This window comes from Erythrolamprus reginae, chromosome 8 (assembly GCF_031021105.1).
Source record: "Erythrolamprus reginae isolate rEryReg1 chromosome 8, rEryReg1.hap1, whole genome shotgun sequence".
Taxonomy (NCBI): Eukaryota; Metazoa; Chordata; class Lepidosauria; order Squamata; family Dipsadidae; genus Erythrolamprus; species Erythrolamprus reginae.
The window spans coordinates 6,372,942-6,392,824 of record NC_091957.1 but is presented as its reverse complement, the minus strand read 5'-3'; the positions used below and the strand labels follow the sequence as shown (position 1 = coordinate 6,392,824).

Sequence of the window (19,883 nt, the reverse complement as noted above, 5' to 3'; positions counted from 1 at the left end):
TCTACAACCATTAACTAATCAGCATACCTCAGCTACATCAACAAGAATTGTCCTAGAAATGCGAAATTTCTTCAATGGGGATTTTTAATACTCTGACGAAGTCAGTAGGGGCTGACAAAAGCTTAATAAATTTTTAGTAGTTTGAAATAAATGTTAAACGTTCCTGAGATCGTGAAAGCCGAAAACACCAGCCTGAAGATGACGAGTGGGACCTCGTCGAAATGTTGCCAGGAATCTCTGAAACTTACATGGGAAGAAACCCGAATAAGCCAAGACCTTCATACCTGTACCCATGAAAATCTTTGAAAACAAATATATATATATATACACACATATACATATATATATGCATATACATATATACATACATATGTTTTTGTAGATTTTCATGGGTATATGTATGTAGATTGTTTTGAATTCGGGTTTTTCTCCATGTAATATTTTGAGTGTTTTTGCGACGTTTTGGCAAAATCACATTCACCATCATCAGGCTGAAGTTATTGGCTTAGTGCCATATTCAATATTCATATTCAATAACCATATTCAAAGCAGCACGAAGCCAATGACTTCAGCCTGATGGCCGCGAATGTGATTTTGCCAAAACATCGCAAAGACACTCAAAATATTACACGGAGAAAAACTCAGAACAATCTACCTACCTACCTACCTACCTACCTATATATGTAGATTGTTCTGAGTTCGGGTTTTGTCCCATGTAAGATTTCGCATGTCTATGCGACGTTTCGGTGAAATCACATTCACCATCATCAGGCTGAAGTTGTAAGCTTCGTGCTGCTGTAAATATATATATATATATATATATATATATATATATACAGTGGTACCTCATCTTACGAACGCCTCTTCTAACGAACTTTTCAAGATACGAACCCGGTGTTTAAGATTTTTTTGCCTCTTCTTCCGAACTATTTTCACCTTACGAACCCAAGCAGCTGCTGCTGGGATGAAGGGGTTTCTTTTTACCCCCTTTTTTGAAGAAAGAAAAGGGAGAGGCTGCATGGAGTAAGAAACATTTTGCAGAGAACAACGTGCTTGCAAAGGCACTGAAAGGGTGTCTTTTTAAGAAAGAAAAGGGAGGGGCAGCTTGGGGGAGGAAAGATTTTGCAGAGAACAACGTGCTTGCAAAGGAACTGAAAGGGTGTCTTTTTAAGAAAGAAAAGGGAGGAGGGAGGGGCAGCTTGGGGGAGGAAATTTTTTGCAGAGAACAACGTGCTTGCAAAGGAACTGAAACTGTGTCTTTTGAAGAAAGAAAAGGGAGGGGCGCCCCCCTTGCCTTTCTTCCTTCCCACTCACCCTTTAGCCTAGCCTTGCTTCTTCCACCCGCCCCCTTTAGCTGCTCCTCCCTGCCCTCTGTTCGCCTCCCTTCTAAAGTTTGGGATTTTCCTGAAGGATTTGCACGCATTATTTGCTTATTATTCCTATGGGAAACATTGTTTCATCTTACAAACTTTTCACCTTACGAACCTCCTCCTGGAACCAATTAAGTTCCTATGATGAGGTACCACTGTATATTCAAATTTTACTGTTTTCCCCTCCCACTCAATTTCTAAAAAAGCTCTAATTTGGGAAACCTCAGTAGTATGATCTAAACACTTTGTGATGTCCACTAGGTGTGAAGAACAAAAATTCAGGGTCCAAAAAGTAGAATTTGAAAGCCAAAAGAACACCATAGAACCAAAAGAGAATCTTTCTGAAGTTGCCAGATGTTTTACTAACAGGAGCAGAACGAGTTGGGAAGGGAAGGGGTCCGGTTGGCTGCGAATCATGGGGTGGGTGGGGATCAGTCCTTGAGTGCGGCCCTCTGCAGCCGTGTTTCATCCGTGTCCTCCTCCTCTTCAAGCCCGTCCCCTGTTTCGCCAATTATCGTGGTCCGCATGATGGCTTCCGTGACCGCGTAGGGATCGCAGTTTGCAGACGGCCGTCGGTCTTCGTAGTAGCCGTAGCCGTCTTGCCCGACTTGACGGGGGATCCGTATGCTGGCGCCACGGTTGGCTACTCCCGCCGAGAACTCTGAGATGCTGGAGGTCTCGTGCTGGCCGGTTAGCCGTCTGCTGTTGTCCAGGCCTCCTCGGGGATCGTACATCCGGATGTGGTACGCGTGGCGTTTGCTCAGCTTTTCAATGGCTGCTTCGATGGCCCTGTGAAGAAGAAGGAAGTGTAAGAGAAGTGCAGGTAAGAGCTAGGGCGGTGGAGTGAAGCATGTTAGCAGCCTAGAATCATTACGTTAACACAAACGGTCCAAAATCTAGTTCCTCCTGATTTTTATTGACTTTTATTTAACTGAGCTGGGGCGGTGCAGTGGTTAGAGTGCAGCACTGCAGGCTACTTCCGATAACTGCTAGCGGTAGTTCAGCGGTTCAAATCCCATCACTGGTTCAAGGTCGACTCAGCCTCCCATCCTTCCAAGGTGGGTCAAATGAGGACCCAGACTGCTGGGGCAAGAGGCTGATTCTGTAAATTGCCTAGAGAAGAATGTAAAAGCACTATGAAGCAGTATTTATTTATTTATTTATTTGATTTATATGCCGCCCCTCTCCGAAGACTCGGGGCGGCTAACAGCAATCATAAAACAGGTATATAACTCTAAAAGCTACAATGCTATTGATCTGGCATCAATTTAATATTCACCAGTCTGGAAGCTGAGTCCTGAGTTTTTCTCTCTCCTGGCCGTTTACCCTAATAGATTATTTCAATTTTGCTTTACGTAGGATTTTTGAAGTATGGATAATCTTTATTCAACAAAGAAAAAAAATCCTTATAACTATTGCTGAAATTTACTAATGTTCCCCATTTCACTGTAAAAGCAGAAATAAAATTTCATTTCCAGGGTTTTTTTGGGGGGGGGGGGTGTGTACTTCAAAGTCTGTTCTTTGAAGAGGAATTGTCTGAAACGTATAAAAAGTATTTCTAATTTACGATTGGAATAGGAACAACATGGAGGGACATTTCATCCTCTATATGGGTATATAAATAAAATAACTTTTGCTCCCAACAGTTCTACAGGGGTCATTAGTCAGGAAAAAAGTTCCGGTTTCGATTGTGGATTTATGTAGAAAATAATTCAATTTTTCTCTTTTTTTTCCTGCTGAAATAAATCCTTTGCCAATTTTTTTTCATTTAAAAACAAAAGTACAAAAGAAAATTGTGACGAAAAATAGAGGAAGGGAAACATGTAGGAAAATCAAACCGATCTATACTTTGAAGAATATACTATACTGATGTAAAGGTATTTGCTGTATTAATAAGAGAATAAGCTGTGTGCTAATACTAAATGGTATATTATATCTGCTGTGCGCGAACAAAAGAATATATGTAATACTATATTATATCTGCTATGTGCAAATGATATAATATATGTAATGGTATATGCACCTGCTGTGTACAAAGGAGATAATATATATAATATAATATATATATAATATATAATATATAAATATTATATAATATATACAATATATAATTATATAATATATAATATAATACTATATTATATCTGCTGTGTGCGAAGGAGATAATACCTCGTGATACGAACCCCTCGTCATACAAACTTTTCGAGATACGAACCCGGGGTTCGGAATCTTTTTGCCTCTTCTTACGAACTTTTTTTGCCTTACGAACCCGCTGCTGCCGCCGGGATGCCCCACCTCCGGACGCTCCACTGGGCGCCGCCGCCCAGCTGTCACCTTCCAAAACAGCTGGGGCGCTTCTCGGAAGTCCAGCAAAAGTTTGGGTTCGGGAGAACACCGAGAAGTGCCGCGGCCTGCTGTCACTTTCTGAAACAGCCGGGGCGCTTCTTGGCGTTTTCCAGGGGCGGAGCTTTGACGTCACAGAGATGTCGTTCCTGGCCGGCCGAAAAGGGGACTCCAGGAAGGACGTCTCCGTGATGTCAAAGCTCTGCCCCTGGAATTCCCTATTGGGATTCCCCACCTGTGTTTGAGCCTTCCGATGGCCGACAGCTCCATGGCTCTTCTGGGAAGGTGACAGCTGGTCAGCGGCGCTTCTCGGCGTTCTCCCGATCCCGAACCTTTGCCGAACTTCCGGGTTCGGATTCGGGAGAGCGCCAAGAAGCGCCCGGGCAGCAGCGCCCAGCGGAGTGCCCATTTTTGCGATTTTTTGGGGGGTGGGCTTGCACGCATTAATCGGTTTTCCATTGTTTCCTATGGGAAACATTGTTTCATCTTACAAACTTTTCACCTTACGAACCTCCTCCTGGAACCAATTAAGTTCGTAAGACAAGGTATCACTGTATATGTTTCTATATGTACGTATATGTGCGAAAAAGAGATGTATTATGGACTGTATTATAATTACTGTGTCATATTATGGAGATATTGTATATCTTGTAAATAATACCTTTACTATACGTTGGCTTGTATTATTGTCTCAACAACCACAGTATTTCTATCACTGGCTGTTTAGACCAGTGTGGAATGCTAACAAACTACTTTATTTATTTTTATTTATTTGTTTTGTCAAGTACATATTGGCAGTGTACAAAGATATAACAATGTTTATATACTTACTTGATGCCCCCTATCTGTCTTGTCTCTATGGTGCTGACGTTAGTATGGCACCCAGCCCCATTCCAGTTGCCAACCATCGGCTTAGGATCCAGGGAAGCCACGACACCGAAATCTTCACAGACCCGATGTAAAATGTACCTCGCCATCCAGAGGTGGTCGCCCATGTCAATGCCCACGCATGGCCCTATTTGAAATTCCCACTAGGGGGACGCAAGGAGAAAAGTGGCGTTAAAACACGTCTTCGTGGTGGATCCCTTGAGTAACCCTTCAACCCAACAAACCCAGGTGACAAAATTAGAGTTAAGGAGGCAGCATTAGAGTAACAGTATATACCTAGATTAAGAGATACATGCATAGAAATCATACAACTTTTTTTAGAAGAGACACCGATGCTATAAAGATGTACAGAAATATCTCATATTTTCATGTTCATATCTCAAGACCTAAAATGGTCGGCTGACACCAAAAACGCCATCAAAAAAAGGTACAACAAAAAACGTTCATTCTGTGCCAACTCTGGAAGCCCAAACTGCCCAAGGAGCTGCTCATACAGTTCTACAGAGGAATCATTGAGTCTGTCATCTGCACCTCCATAACTGTCTGGTTCGGTTCTGCAACCCAACAAGACCAACACAGACTTCAGAGAATAATCAGAACTGCAGAAAAAACAATGGCTGCCAACCTGCCTTCCATTGAGGACCTGTGTACTGCACAGGTCAAAAAGAGGGCAGTGAAAATATTTACTGCCCCTCGCATCCTGGACACAAACTGTTTCAACTCCTACCCCCAAAGCGATGCTACAGAGCACTGCACACCAAGACAACTAGACACAAGGACAGTTTTTTCAGTTCAAATACCTGAGATGGCATGACTTCAGCGTTGGTGCCAGCGATGTCCACGCCTGCGTACATGCAAGCTTTGTAGTGCGCTTCCACAATGTCACGTCCGTACACTTTGTTGGCACCCACCCCACAGTAATAGGGTCCTGGGAATAAAAGAGAAGAATGTGTTTGTTAATAAATGCTCAAAGACACACAGACACACAAATGGTGCCTAGCATGGTACATGCGAACTCTCTCTCTCCTCTCTCTCTCTCCCCCCCTCTCATTGCTAGCATTTTTATTTTTATTTTTTTGTAAAGACAAGCCAGAACCAAAATATGCAGGGGTGGGGGAGGGGAGAAAAAGAACCAGGAAGAAAAGATTGCACAACCAAACCAGTTCTCCGGTGGGGAACCTTGTGCAATGCTGGCGACAAGCAATGTCCTTGGGGGATTTCGCACGAGCATTTTTCCATTGTTGTCTGGACTTTGGGCAGAGAGGGAGGGTGAGAGTGGGGAGGGAGAGAGAGAGAGAGAAAGAGAGGAGAGAGAAAGAAAGAGAGAAAGAAAGAAAAAAAGAAAGAAAGAAAGAAAGAAAGGAGGGAGATGGAAGGAGAGAGAGATGGAAAAAGTAAGGAGGAAGGAAGGAAGAAAGGGAGAGAGAAGGAAAAAGAGGGAAGGAAGGAGGGAAGAGGGGGGAGGGAAGGGTGGGAGATGGAAGGCGAGATGGAAAAGAACGAAGAAAGGGAGGGAGGGAGATGGAAGGAGAGAAAGAGATGGGAAAAGAGGGAAGGAGGGAGGGAGAGAAAGAAGGAAGGAAGGGTGGGAGATGGAAGGCGAGATGGAAAAAGAGGAAAGGAAGGGAGGAAGGAAGGGAGGTGGAATGAGAGAGATGGAAAAAGAGGGAAGGAAGGAGAGATAGAAAAAGAGGAAAGGAAGGAAGGAAGGATGGATGGATGGATGGATGGAAGGAAGGAAGGAAGGTGCTCAGAGAGGTTGTAAAAGGAAGCACAGCTCCCTTAACAAGGGTCTCACCGCAGTGTTGGGCTTGACTGCGGTTATAAGTTGAGGACTGCCTGTATTAGAAGGGACCCCTGCCTTTTGGCCCAGCCAAACAACTGTTCTGCCCGGCAACCTCTCACCTTGTGGTCCCGGATATCCGTTTTCGGGCCAGGCGTACGGCCTTCCATCTATGCCCAACAAGGTGTATTCCTGTTCCATTCCAAACCACGGCTGGCAGTCTTTCACCAAATCCATCACTTGCTTACAGGTGTACCTCAAATTGGTCTCTGCAGGAGGGGAAGAAACGGAAAGGGGAGAATTTGAACTCGGGACTGTGTGGAGAGTATCTCTCTTAATGCTGAACAATCCAGCTGCTTGCGGCGGGCAGCTTGAAGCACTGAACGGCCCCAAATGGAATTTTTTTTTAAAAAAAATTAAAGGTCCAACTAAAAACTTTCCAGGACTGTTTTGCTGTTAATCTACAGAACGTCAAGTAAGAGGGTTGGAAGGGACTTTAGAGGTCTTCTAGTTCACCCCTCCTACCACCAACATCCATGACAGGAAATCTTACAACATTCCAGGCTTTTCTTTGTCATTTATGGGGTGGATTCATGCCATCATAGAAAGAAAAAACAGGATAAACAGATTCGGAAAGGATGCCAGAGCTCCAATATAGGACTCTGCGATAGTTTTAATCAGTGTTGCTTCCTAAGTGGACACTTTGATTTACTTGGAGTTATATTGTTTAAGTGTTCCCTTTATTTTTTTGAGCAGTGTGTGTGTGTGTGTGTGTGTATCTATATATGTATGTTTGCAGGGTTGGGCTACGAGCCAGAACACTAAATTGTACTTGCCGCCGCGGCTCATAGGTTCTTGCGGGACCAGCGCAATTTTGGAGGTAGCAAATTGCACCCGTGTTTCGGCGAGGTTTTACCTGCAGCTCCATGTGTTATTTTGCTACCTTAACAGGTGCAGCAGCAAAATCACGCTGGCTCGTAGCCCATCACTGTATGTATGTATAAATGAAGAGTCAACAGCCATTGCGATCTCCGGAATGTTTAAAATTTATTAAAAACTACAGTGATACCTCGTCTTACGAACCCCTCGTCATACGAACTTTTCAAGATACAAACCCGGGGTTTAAGATTTTTTTGCCTCTTCTTCCAAACTATTTTCACCTTACGAACCCGCCGCCGCCGCTGGGATGCCCCGCCTCCAGACTTCCATTACCAGTCGAACACCCGTTTTCCCGCTGGTGGGATTCCCCTGCAGCATCGCAAAAATGCGGAAGTCCGGAGGTGGGGTTTCCCATGGAGGGGAGCTTCAGGGGAATCCCAGCAGCCCGAAAACGGGCGCTTCGGCTGGCAAAAGGGGTGAATTTTGGGCTTGCACGCATTAATCGCTTTTCCATTGATTCCTATGGGAAACATTGTTTCGTCTTACAAACTTTTCACCTTAAGAACCTCGTCCCGGAACCAATTAAGTTTGTAAGACATGGTATCAATGTATATATATATTTATTTTTTTCTCCACCATTCCATATATACATACAACGTTGAAGAGAAAAGACTCACCCGCCGGTTTCCGGTTGTACTTCAGAACCTCACACAATACCAGCTTGTTTGGGTCCAAGGAAAACGGATCTCGGAACATCTTCACAGGGATTAAGTACATGTCGCTGTTGGACCCTTCGGATTGTCCTGTGCTGGACCCGTCGAAGTTCCATTCTGAGAGTTCTGCAGGAGAGTTGAAGAAGAGAGGAATAACCAGAGTTGGAAGGGAGCTTAGGGGTCATCTAGTCCAGCCCCCCTGCTGAAGAGAGAGACCCTACACCATTTCAAACAAACGGCGGTCCAATCTCTTCTTAAAAGCATCCGCTGTTAGGGCACCCACAACTTAATAATAATAATAACAACAAGAGTTGGAAGGGACCTTGGAGGTCTTCTAGTCCAGTGTTTTTCAACCAGTGTGCCACAGCACACTAGTGTGCCGCGAGACATGGTTAGGTGTGCCGCGAAGCTCAGAAAGAGAGAGAGAAAGAAAGAGAAAGAAAGCAAGAGAGAGAGAGAAAGAAAGAGAAAGAAAGAGAGATAGATAGAGAAAGAAAGAGAAAGAAAGCAAGAGAGAGAGAGAGGAAGAGAAAGAAAACAAGAGAGAAAGAAAGAGAAAGAAAGAGAAAGAAAGCGAGAGAGAGAAAGCAAGCAAGCAAGCAAGCAAGCAAGAGAGATAGAGAAAGAAAGAGAAAGAAAGAAAGAAAGAGAGAGAAAGAGAGGCAGGGAAGGAGGGAGAGATAGAAAGAGAGCAAAAAAGAGAGGAAGGAAGGAAGAGAGAAAGAGGGATGGAGAGAGAGAGGAAGGAAGAGAAAGAGGGAGAGAAATAGTGCGAAAGGGAAGAAGAGAGAGACGAGAGAAAGAATATTTTTTGTCCAAACTTTTTTATCCCCCCCACTGGGGGCTCAAGGTGGCCCATTATTTTGTATATGTAAAAAATATGCTGCAGCTCAAAAAAGGTTGAAAATCACTGTTCTAGTCCAACTCCCTGCTTAGGCAGGAAACCCTGCACCACTTCAGACAAAGGGTTATCCAACATCTTCTTAAAAACTTCCAGTGTTGGGGCATTCACAACTTCTGGAGGCAAGATATCCCACTGCCCTAGACCACTCCAGACAAATGGTTGTGGTAGAAGCACCCACAACTTCTGCAGGCGATGATTCATTATTCTAACTGTAGACAAAGGACTCTTTACTCATGAATGGACTTTGTAAGAGGCTCATCTACATTTTAACCCAAGGAATCCCAAGAGGGTTTGTCAACATTAAACCATTCGAACCTCGCAGGGCACAGGACTCACACCTGATTTTTTAAAAAAATAAATACCATAACCTTTACGGGAATCTATTAATGGTTGTAAGTTGGGGACGGCCTGGGTTTATTTATTTGATTTTTATGCCGCCCTTCTCCTTAGACTCAGGGCGGCTTACAACATATTAGCAATAGCACTTTTTAACAGAGCCAGATGTTTATTGCCCACACAATCAAGATCGTCATTTTAACACCTTGGAAGGATAGAAGGCTGAGTCAAACAACTTACTAAAAAGAGGTTTGGCAGTATTGTATTGGCAGTTCTGTGTTAGCAAAAACTTCAGAAGAGAAGGATTTAGGGGTAGTGATTTCTGACAGTCCCAAAATGGGTGAACAGTGTGGTCAGGCGGTAGGGAAAGTGAGTAGAATGCTTGGCTGCATAGCTAGAGGTATAACAAGCAGGAAGAGGGAGATTGTGATCCCGCTGTATAGAGCGCTGGTGAGACCACATTTGGAATATTGTGTCCAGTTCTGGAGACCTCACCTACAAAAAGATATCGATAAAATCAAACGGGGTCCAAAGACCGGCTACAAAAATGGTGGAAGGTCTTAAGCATAAAACTTATAAGGAAAGACTTAAAGAACTCAATCTGTATATAGTTTGGAGAACAGAAGGGAAAGGGGGGGGGGGACATGATCGAAACATTTAAATATGTTAAAAGGTTAAATAAGGTTCAGGAGAGAAGTACTTTTAATAGGAAAGTGAACGCAAGAACAAGGGGGCCCAATTGGAGGTTAGTTGGGGGAAAGATCAGAAACAACGTGAGAAAATATTATTTGACTGAAAGAGTCGTAGATGCTTGGAACAAACTTCCAGCAGACGTGGTTGGTAAATCCACAATGACTGAATTGAAACACGCCTGGGGTAAACATAGATGCATCCTAAGATAAAATATAGGAAATAGTATAAGGGCAGACTAGATGGACCAGGAGGTCTTTTTCTGCCGTCCATCTTCTATGTTTCTATGTTGGAGTGCTCGAGAAAGTTCCCGCCCGAGGACAAATCGAGATGTGAACAGTGGAGGGAAGTGAGGGAGGACCGTGTTTCAAGCTCACCTTCAACGCAACCTGGTTCCTGCATTAAGGTTTTAGTTTTACAGCGAAGGCCTTCTCCACTTCCGTCGATCCAAACGTAGGTGGCCATGGCCTTCTTTCCTTGGGGTAGCTTCATGTACTGGTCTCTGATCCCTTTGTTGAGCTTGGAACTTTGTGACACAGACATGGTGGCAATCTAGATGGGGGTGTGTGGGGAGGAAACAACAATGTTTTCAAAGTCAAGTTCACAGTAAGGAGGTGGTCAGCGTTATATAAGGGCCACACCCCATATACAAACCAAACTTTAAGGCAGGCACTTTCCTCGAAGAAGAGGTTTCTCGGATATAGCAATTATTATTATTATTATTATTATTATTATTATTATTATTATTATTATTATTATTTATTAGATTTGTATGCCGCCCCTCTCCAAAGACTCGGGGCAGCTCACAACAACAATAATAACAATGTTACAATGGAACAAATCTAATATTAAAACACATCTAAAAACCCCATCATTTTAAAACCATGCAACACACGCATACCAAACATAAAATATAAAAAGCCTGGGGGATACAGGTGGGTCTTAAGTAACTTGGGAAAGACAAGGAGGGTGGGGGCAGTTCTAATCTCTGGGGGGAGTTGATTCCAGAGGGCCGGGGCTGCCACACAGAAGGCTCTTCCCATGGGGCCTGCCAAACAACATTGTTTAGTCGACGGGACACGGAGAAAGCCAACTCTGTGGGACCTTATCGGCCGCTGGGATTCATGCGGTAGAAGGCGGTTCCGGAGGTATTCTGGTCCAATGCCATGTGGGGCTTCAAAGGTCATTACCAACACTTTGAATTGTGAACGGAAACTGATCGGCAGCCAGTGCAGGCCACAGAGTGTTGGTGAAACATGGGCGAATCTGGGAAGCCCCATGATAGCTCTCGCGGCCGCATTCTGCACGATCGGAAGTTTCCGAACACTTTTCAAAGGTAGCCCCATGTAGAGAGCGTTGCAGTAGTCGAACCTCGAGGTGATGAGGGCATGAGCGACTGTGAGCAGTGAGTCCCGGTCCAAATAGGGCCGCAAGTGGTAATATTAATATTATTATTAATAATAATTAGATTTGTATGCCGCCCCTCTCCAAAGACTCGGGGAAGCTCACAGCATGTAATATAAAACAGTAAATACAAAGACAAATCTAATTAATTAAAAACTTTCTAAGCTAAAAACCCGAACTATCAAAAATCAATCAAACAAATTCAAACCACAGCCATACATCACATTTATTGGCCAGGGGGCCAAGGTCTAATTGCCCCAAGCCTGGAGACATCAGTGAGTCTTAAGACTCTTGCAAAAGGCGAGGAGAGTGGGGGCAGTGTGAATCTCCCGGGGGGGGGAGGAGCTGATTCTAGAGGGCCGGGGCCCCCACAGAGAAGGCTCTTCCCCTTGGTCCCGCCAAACGACATTGTCTGGTTGATGGGACCCGGAGAAGGCCAACCAATTTAGACTTATGTACCGCTTCACAGTGCTTTGCATCCCTCTCTAAGCGGTTTACACAGAGTCGGTCTATTGCCCCCAACAATCAGGGTCCTCATTTTACCGACCTCGGAAGGATGGAAGGCTGAGTCAACCTTGAGCCTACTGAGATTCGATCTGCCAAACTGCTGGTGGCTAGCAATCAGCAGAAGTAGGTTGCAGTACTGTACTCTAACCACTGTGCCACAGAGGTTCTGTCCTATCGGCACAGGCAGGTGGAAAAACGACTCTGAAAATTCCCACAATTTCCCACCTAAATGAAAGTTTGTCACTTTCTCAAAGCAATCGATCATGTGATCCAATCGGGATATTGTGACATTTTGGAATAGGGTCAAGACATGGGTAGAAGAAATATTAGTAAATATGGCTAGTAAAAAAAAGAAATAAACCAAAATACTACTTTATTGTTCATATATTAACTGCGGCGAGATTGGCATATGCTCAAAACTGGAAAGATCAAAACCTTTCATCAGATAACAGGATAATTAATAAAATCATGGCTTGTGCTAAAATGACCAGGCTTACTTATGAACTGCAAAATAAACAAGAGATATTTTTTTTTACCCAATGGGAAAACTTTTGCAAGTGGCTAGAAATTAAAGAGATAATACAAACACGTTAAATAACTGCGGAGAGGGGCGGCATACAAATCTAATAAATAATAATAATAATAATAATAATAATAATAATAATAAACAGGAAAAAATTGATAAAATCAACAAATTTAATGAAAATAGTAAATAATATAGATGTAGGATGGAGAAGTATAGATGTATGTATGTATGTATGTATGTATGTATGTATGTATGTATGTATGTATATGTAAAGCTAGAAGGAGTAATGATTGTGAAGTATAAATATATCTGGAAATGAAATAGTTGCAAATGTGGTTAGTATTTACTTTATTTGTTTATATTCCATGTGTTTTTGTACATCTTGTTTATATGTTGTTTGTTTTTAACTAAAAAACTCAATAAAGATGATCAAATAAGAAAAAAAAAATAGAAATGAAACCAAAACTGTTCTTATTAGGAATTACCCTTGAGGAATATGAAAAAGGACACATTTACCAAAACTGAATCAAGAAAATGTGCAACTAGAGCCAGGAAAAAAAGAGTTCTTCAATTAACCTAAAGTCTGGAGCTGTCATATAAATGTGTTTAATAAATAATAAACAAATGGCCCTTTCGGTTCCTGTTCCAGAAAAAGAGTTCTTCCAAGAAACGTCAATCACTTGGAGTGACAGCAGTCATATAAATTTGTTTAATAAATAATAAAACATATGGCCCTTCAGTTTTTGTTGTGCCAGCATTCCATGGTTTAAATCTAAGTTTATCTAAATCCCTTATCAGGGACATTTACACCAACAGCTCTGGATATCAGAGGGATCATTTGCATAGCTAAAGAAAATCTCCAAACAGAATGTACTCTGTTGACAAGGTCTCTTTAGGGAACCAAAACTATAAGTATTACTCCAAACAAAGGAGTGGGTGCTGGGTGGGTGTGGAGGGATAGGGGGGGCAAAATCCTGGCTTTGGAAGAGTTACACCCCCCTTCTCCACCCTGCTAATCCCCTGTGAAGGGATTAGGCAGAAAAGGTGTGTCTGGAGGTTTCAGGAAGTAGCCTTTGGATATGGCCTTTGGGAAAGAGGTGGAGAAGAAAAAATGCATACCAGTGTGTGTGTGAGAGAGAGAGAAAGAGAGAAAGGAAGGAAGATCTGAAAGAAAGAAAGAAAGAAAGAAAGAAAGAAAAAGAAAAAAGGAGAGTCATAGAAAGAGAAAAGGAGAGACAGGAGTGACAGAGGGAGAGAAAGATGAAAGGAAGGAAGGAAGGAAGGAAAGAGTCAGAGAGAGAAAGAGAAAGGGGGAGAGGAGGGAAGGGAAGGAGAGAGGGAAGACAGGAAGAAAAAAGGGAAGAATGAAGGAAAAAGAAAAAAAGAAAAAAAGAAAGGAAGGAAGGAAGAGAGAGGCAGGAGAGACACAGACAGAAAGATGAAAGGAAGGGAAGGAGAGAGGGAAGGAAGGAAGAAAAAAGGGAAGAATTAAGGGAATTGAAATAAAGAAAAAAAGAAAGGAAGGAAGAGAGGCAGGAGAGACACAGACAGGCAGAAAAATAAAAGGAAGGAAGGAAGGAAGGAAGGAAGGAAGGAAGGAAGGAAGGAAGGAAGGAAGGAAGGAGAAAAAAATTGGTCTACTTTGCATCAGAATGGAAATTTCATTCTGTGGGTGAAGATGTTTACCCTTCAAAGCCTCCAGGCATTCAAAGCCGAACAATATTTGAAAAGGAAATCCCACCGGGATAAAATAAGGACTTGATTTGGTTAAGCCTGTTGTACCAACTCAGGTGTTTCAACAGGGCAGATAAGAATCAGCTACAGCTAAACCAGGCCAAAATTTACTGCTTCGGATTCTAGGCGGTGCGGTTGGTGATTCAGCCGGGGCACCAGGAAATGCTCTGCAATCACCAAAACGACACCAGGAAGTGGAAAAACAAACAAATGTTATCCGAAGTCCAACCCAAAATAGCTGTAAAATTTAAGGCAATGACTATGCTAAGGAAAGTCAGAATCAATAAGAAATAAGCTCCAGGCAAATCAGCCAGCTTGGCGCTCTTAAATAATGAACCATCAAGTTGGCAATGCTGAAAAAATAATTAAAAAAGCAAACCCCCCCCCTATTTTAAAAAAATGATTTTTAAAAACTTTTTATTTTTTAAAAAAATGAGGAATGAGGAGAGAAAGAAGAAAGATAACACACATTTAACATATGCCAAAAGCTATATGAATATTCGCCTCTATCACTCCCTGGAAGAAATAAGATACAGATTAGGAAAAATATTAATAAATCTATTTGTAGGGTCAAAATGAAGGTGGCTTTCTTGGCCTGGGTTGTTTTCTTGCAGACATTTCATTACCTGACCAGGTAACATTATCAGTGCTGATGTTAGGAAGAATATTAGAAACATAGAAACATAGAAGACTGACGGCAGAAAAAGACCTCATGGTCCATCTAGTCTGCCCTTATACTATTTCCTGTATTTTATCTTACAATGGATATATGTTTATCCCAGGCATGTTTAAATTCAGTTATTGTGGATTTACCAACCACGTCTGCTGGAAGTTTGTTCCAAGGATCTACTACTCTTTCAGTAAAATAATATTTTCTCATGTTGCCTTTGATCTTTCCCCCAACTAACTTCAGATTGTGTCCCCTTGTTCTTGTGTTCACTTTCCTATTAAAAACACTTCCCTCCTGAACCTTATTTAACCCTTTAACATATTTAAATGTTTCGATCATGTCCCCCCTTTTCCTTCTGTCCTCCAGACTATACAGATTGAGTTCATGAAGTCTTTCCTGATACGTTTTATGCTTAAGACCTTCCACCATTCTTGTAGCCTGTCTTTGGATCCGTTCAATTTTGTCAATATCTTTTTGTAGGTGAGGTCTCCAGAACTGAACACAGTATTCCAAATGTGGTCTCACCAGCGCTCTATATTGTTCAATTTTAGTTGAGGCGCGGGTTAAAATGGGCTCTTATTGCAGCTTTAATAACAACAACAACAACAACAACAGAGTTGGAAGGGACCTTGGAGGTCTTCTAGTCCAACCTCCTGCTTAGGCAGGAAACCCTACACCACTTCAGACAAATGGTTATACAACATCTTCTTAAAAACTTCCAGTGTTGGAGCATTCACAACTTCTGGAGGCAAGCCGTTCCACGGATTCATTGTTCTCACTTTCAGGAAATTTCTCCTTAGTTCTAAGTTGCCTCTCTCCTTGATTAGTTTCCATCCATTGCTTATTGTACTACCCTGAGGTGCAGTGATTGATTGATTTTGATTCGATTTGTATGCTTAGTCCCTTACCTCCATTTTCTTACTTTTCTGCAAAGCAGGATTGTAACCTGTTTGCTCAGCATTGGGAACTGAGGCTACGAATCCTCGCGCAAGCTACTTTTTATCAACAAAATGACCAATGTTGGTTTGTTGGGCCCCTCGAGAGAAATGGGGACAACAGATTCCTTTTTTGCCAACCTATTTATCTCCAAGGGATTCCTCTATCACTAAATGCCAGGGTACTAAGTGAATTCCCCACCTCGCTATAAATGGCCTAAGTTAACCTCCTAACAAATGAAGCCAACCAGCCTTAATTTTAACATTACAGTATTGGGTTTATACTCTTCTTCTTTTGGTTAAGTGGGGGTTCTGCTCTGGTCCTCCAAGCAGATTCCCTACAGAGGTTAGAACAGTGGTTCTCAACCTGAGGGTTGGGACCTTTTGGGGGTCGAATGAGTTTCACGGGGGTCGCCTAAAACCATGGGGAAAAGACAAATTTCACACCTTCCTGCCAATCAGCTTAAAGCTCTGTTGGGAGAATTGGTGCTAGACTTATGGTTGGGGGTCACCACAACATGAGGAACTGTATTAAGCGTGTCACAGCCTTAGAAAGGTTGAGAACCAGTGGCTTAGAACAAGGCATTCCGATTATTTATAGGAAGATGTTTCATGGAAGAACAACAAGATGTTGCAAATGTATGTATTTGTTTTGTTTTGGAGCAGGGATGGATAGCAAATACATTTGTTGAGGCTTTAAGACAACAAGATTCGCAGAGGAGGAAGCCGCTCTTAAGAGACTGTGAAAGTTGACGTCATAGGAAGGGTGCAAGTCTGGAGAGGGGCAGGAGGGGGCCACAGCAATCTTTTTAGCGCCCAATTGCATCATCCAACTTGATGTTTGAGTTCCCCATTTATGCCAGGACTTGAGAGGGAGGGGGGAAGGGAGAGGGGAAGAGAGAGGGGGAGGGGGAGGGAGGGAGAGGGAAAAAGAAAGGGGGGAGAGAGATGGGAGGAGAGAAAGAGTGAGTGAGGGATTGGGGGGAAGAAGGATGAGAAAGAGAGGAAGAGGGAGGAGGAGGGACAGAGAGAAAGAAAAGGGAGATAGGGAAAGAGAAAGGGGGGGGAGGGGGAAGGGGAGAAAGAGAGAGGGAGGGAGACAGTGGGGGAAGGAGGGAGGGAGAGAAAGAGAGAGGAGGAGAGAGGGAGAAAGAGACAGAAGGAGATGGGGAGAGACAGAGGGAGGGAGACAGTGGGGGAAGGAGGGAGAGAGAGAAAGATAGGTGGGAGAAAGCGTGAGAAAGAGACAGAGGGAGATGGGGTAGAGAAAGAGAGGAGGAGGGAAGGAGGGAGGGAGAGAAAAAGAGGAAAAGAGAGAGAAAAAAAGAGCGATATAACTGACCAGACCAAAGGAGATTTTACTATTAACTTTTCAGGGAAGCAGAAAGGATAAGAGCATCCCATAGGATCGCCCCTAGCCCTTTTCTTTTCTCTTCTTCCAGAAGGCAACGCGATGCCTTCCAGGTCCCTATGGACGAAAACACCTGGCTTGGTTCTCTAGGCGGTTTTTAAGTCCTGTCACTTCGCAGAAACGTTGCTCCTTTTCCTGCTCCGCTGAGCTCCCGGATCTCCCTTGGAAGATCAACAGAGGCAGGGTTCTACATGATCGAGTTGGCTAAGCAAGGCTAGGTAGGAAGAGAGCGCCGGCAATCCGGAGCCACGTGGAACCCAAACGGCGCGTATTTGCGCACGGCTTAGGCTGCGGTGAGAGAGACACCCGCCAAACGGAACATGAACAGGAACCCCCCCCCCCAAATCTTCCTTTCATTTCCCTGTTCTTCTTAAGCTGACAGTCGGCCCGGTTTGAGTTTTTTTTTTAAGGGGGGGAACTGCCCTTCCGACGGGGCGCAAAAGCTCCAATTTGGAGAGGTGCGCTCCAAAAGGACAGAAGGGAAGCGCGCGCTCCCCACTCCAAGGGCGCGCTCCTACCCGAGGTTTTCCCTACAGTATTAGAGATGGGGGACTGGAGGGTGGCAGCCACCCGCCCAAGGCTGCTTCCTCCCCAGGATCGAGCGCCAAGATCCGGCGCGCTTACCTGTTTTGGCGATGGTGGCACCTTGTGGCTTGTTCCTTGCGGTGCGATCTCTTGGCACAGCCACGGAGCAGCGGCCGGCTCCGGGCACGGGTTGCCGCTCTTATAGGGTTTGGCTTCCCGCCTACCCAGAGCACTCGGGGCCGGAGGGAGGAGGAGGAAGAGGAAGAAAAGGAGGAAGAGGAGGAGGAGCGTGGTGGAGGGCAAGGCGGAGCCGTAGGTTGGGTTATAGACCCGCCTGAACGAGAGGAGAAAGGGGAATCCCTTGCTCAGAATCCCCTCGGGCGCCCTCAGCTCAGAGGGTCATAGCAGTAATTGAATTATATATATATAATCCAAACTCCATTGACATTCAACCCATCATAAATTATCATTGGCTTTCATCAACATTTAATAATCCTAAACTGTGCTCTAAATTCATATTTATATTTTTTAATATCTTGAACAAAATCATTAAATCATCAATTCTCTGTAATTCACACCTCTAATCCTTACCAAAATCAGTTTGTTTCTTCTTGGCTTGAAATGGCCATACCAACAGAAATACAGTGATACCTCATCATACAAACTTTTCGAGATACAAACCCGGGGTTTAAGATTTTTTTGCCTCTTCTTACAAACCCGCCGCCGCCACTGGGATGCCCCGCCTCTGAACTTCCGTTGCCATCGAAGCACCTGTTTTTGTCTGGAGGTGGGGTTTCCCAGCAAGGGGAGCCTCAGTGAAATCGCAGCATCGCAAAAACACAGAGGTGGGGTTTCGAAGACTTTGGTGTTTTTGCGATGCTGCGATTTCACGGAGGTTCCCTTCGCTGGGAAACCCACCTCCAGACTTCCGTTGCCAGCGAAGCGCTCGTTTTTGCGATGCTGGGATTCCCCGATGCTGGGATTCCCGGAGGTGGGGTTTCCCATGGAGGGGAGCCTCAGGGGAATCCCAGCAGCGCAAAAACGGGCGCTTCGGCTGGCAAAAGTGGTGAATTTTGGGCTTGCACGCATTAATCGTTTTTCCATTGATTCCTATGGGAAACATTGTTTCGTCTTACAAACTTTTCATCTTAAGAACCTTGTCCCAGAACCAATTAAGTTCGTAAGACGAGGTATCACTGTATATATATTTCTGTTGGATCACCCAGATATATTGAAGGAACGTCACAGCTCCTTTTTGCCTCTAGGCCAAACCTGGGCCATTTCAAGGCAGTTAATTTATTCATAGCCAACAAACTATATTCTGTATGTATCACAAAACATGTGATACATACATATATATATGAAAAGGCAGGGAGAAGCCTCTGGGGCCCCTCTAGGAATCTCCTGGGAGGAAACAGGGCCGGAAAAGGCAGGGAGAAGCCTCAGCGGGGCCTCTCTAGAAATCTCCTGGGAGGAAACAGGTCCGTAAAAGGCAGGGAGAAGCCTCAGCGGGCTCTCTCTAGGAATCTCCTGGGAGGAAACAGGGCCTCCACCCTCCCTGTGGTTTCCCCAGTCGCACACATTATTTGCTTTTACATTGATTCCTATGGGAAAAATCGCTTCTTACAAACTTTTCTACTTAAGAACCTGGTCACGGAACGAATTAAGTTTGTAAGTAGATGTACCACTGTACCAGGGATTTGAACCGCCGAACTGCCGACCTTTCTGATCTACAAGCTCAGTGTCTTAGACACTGAGCCACCTCATCAGAGCCCTGTTGGTTTGGCTTACCAAATGGTACCAGACATGGCGGGTCCAGTCCTGCCAACTTCAAGATTAGACTCTGGCAAGGCAGTAGAGGGGCGATTGTCGCCTACAAATGATGTTTTTATCCAAACGGAACGGGTACAGCTGCAACCAGGAACTATCACGCCACTAGTATATTAAAAAAAAAATTAAGAGCAAACTATGTTCCCTTCTAGCACTGATGATGTTACTTAGCTGGGTAATGAAATGTCTGCAAGGAAGCCACCAAGGTCTGAGAGCACTTAGGACCTAACACTCCTCCTGTTCCTCTTCTTCCTCTATTACAAAAGCCCCACTCCTAGCACTGATGGCATAACCTAGTAGGGTCATGAAATGTCTGCAAGAAAACAATCAAGCTTGAGAGCACCAAGGATCCCATAGTCCTCTTACACCATCTCCACCACCTCCTCTTCTCCACAAATCCCAATTCCCTTCCAGGCATTGATGATGTTCTCTAGT

General features: G+C 43.9%; 1 protein-coding gene across 1 annotated transcript; it reads right to left on the bottom strand.

Annotated features, from left to right (window-relative positions):
- Positions 1–1,708: 1,708 nt before the first annotated feature.
- On the bottom strand, positions 1,709–17,853 carry LOC139170711 (glutamine synthetase-like). The gene is made up of 7 exons (XM_070758198.1): positions 17,718–17,853; positions 10,284–10,458; positions 7,941–8,102; positions 6,507–6,653; positions 5,402–5,529; positions 4,545–4,744; positions 1,709–2,159 (listed from the first exon to the last, which is right to left on the bottom strand). The coding sequence occupies exons 2-7, from the start codon at positions 10,447–10,449 to the stop codon at positions 1,802–1,804; spliced, it is 1,161 nt and encodes a 386-aa protein (XP_070614299.1). The 5' UTR covers positions 10,450–10,458; positions 17,718–17,853; the 3' UTR covers positions 1,709–1,801.
- Between the last annotated feature and the right edge of the window lie 2,030 nt (positions 17,854–19,883).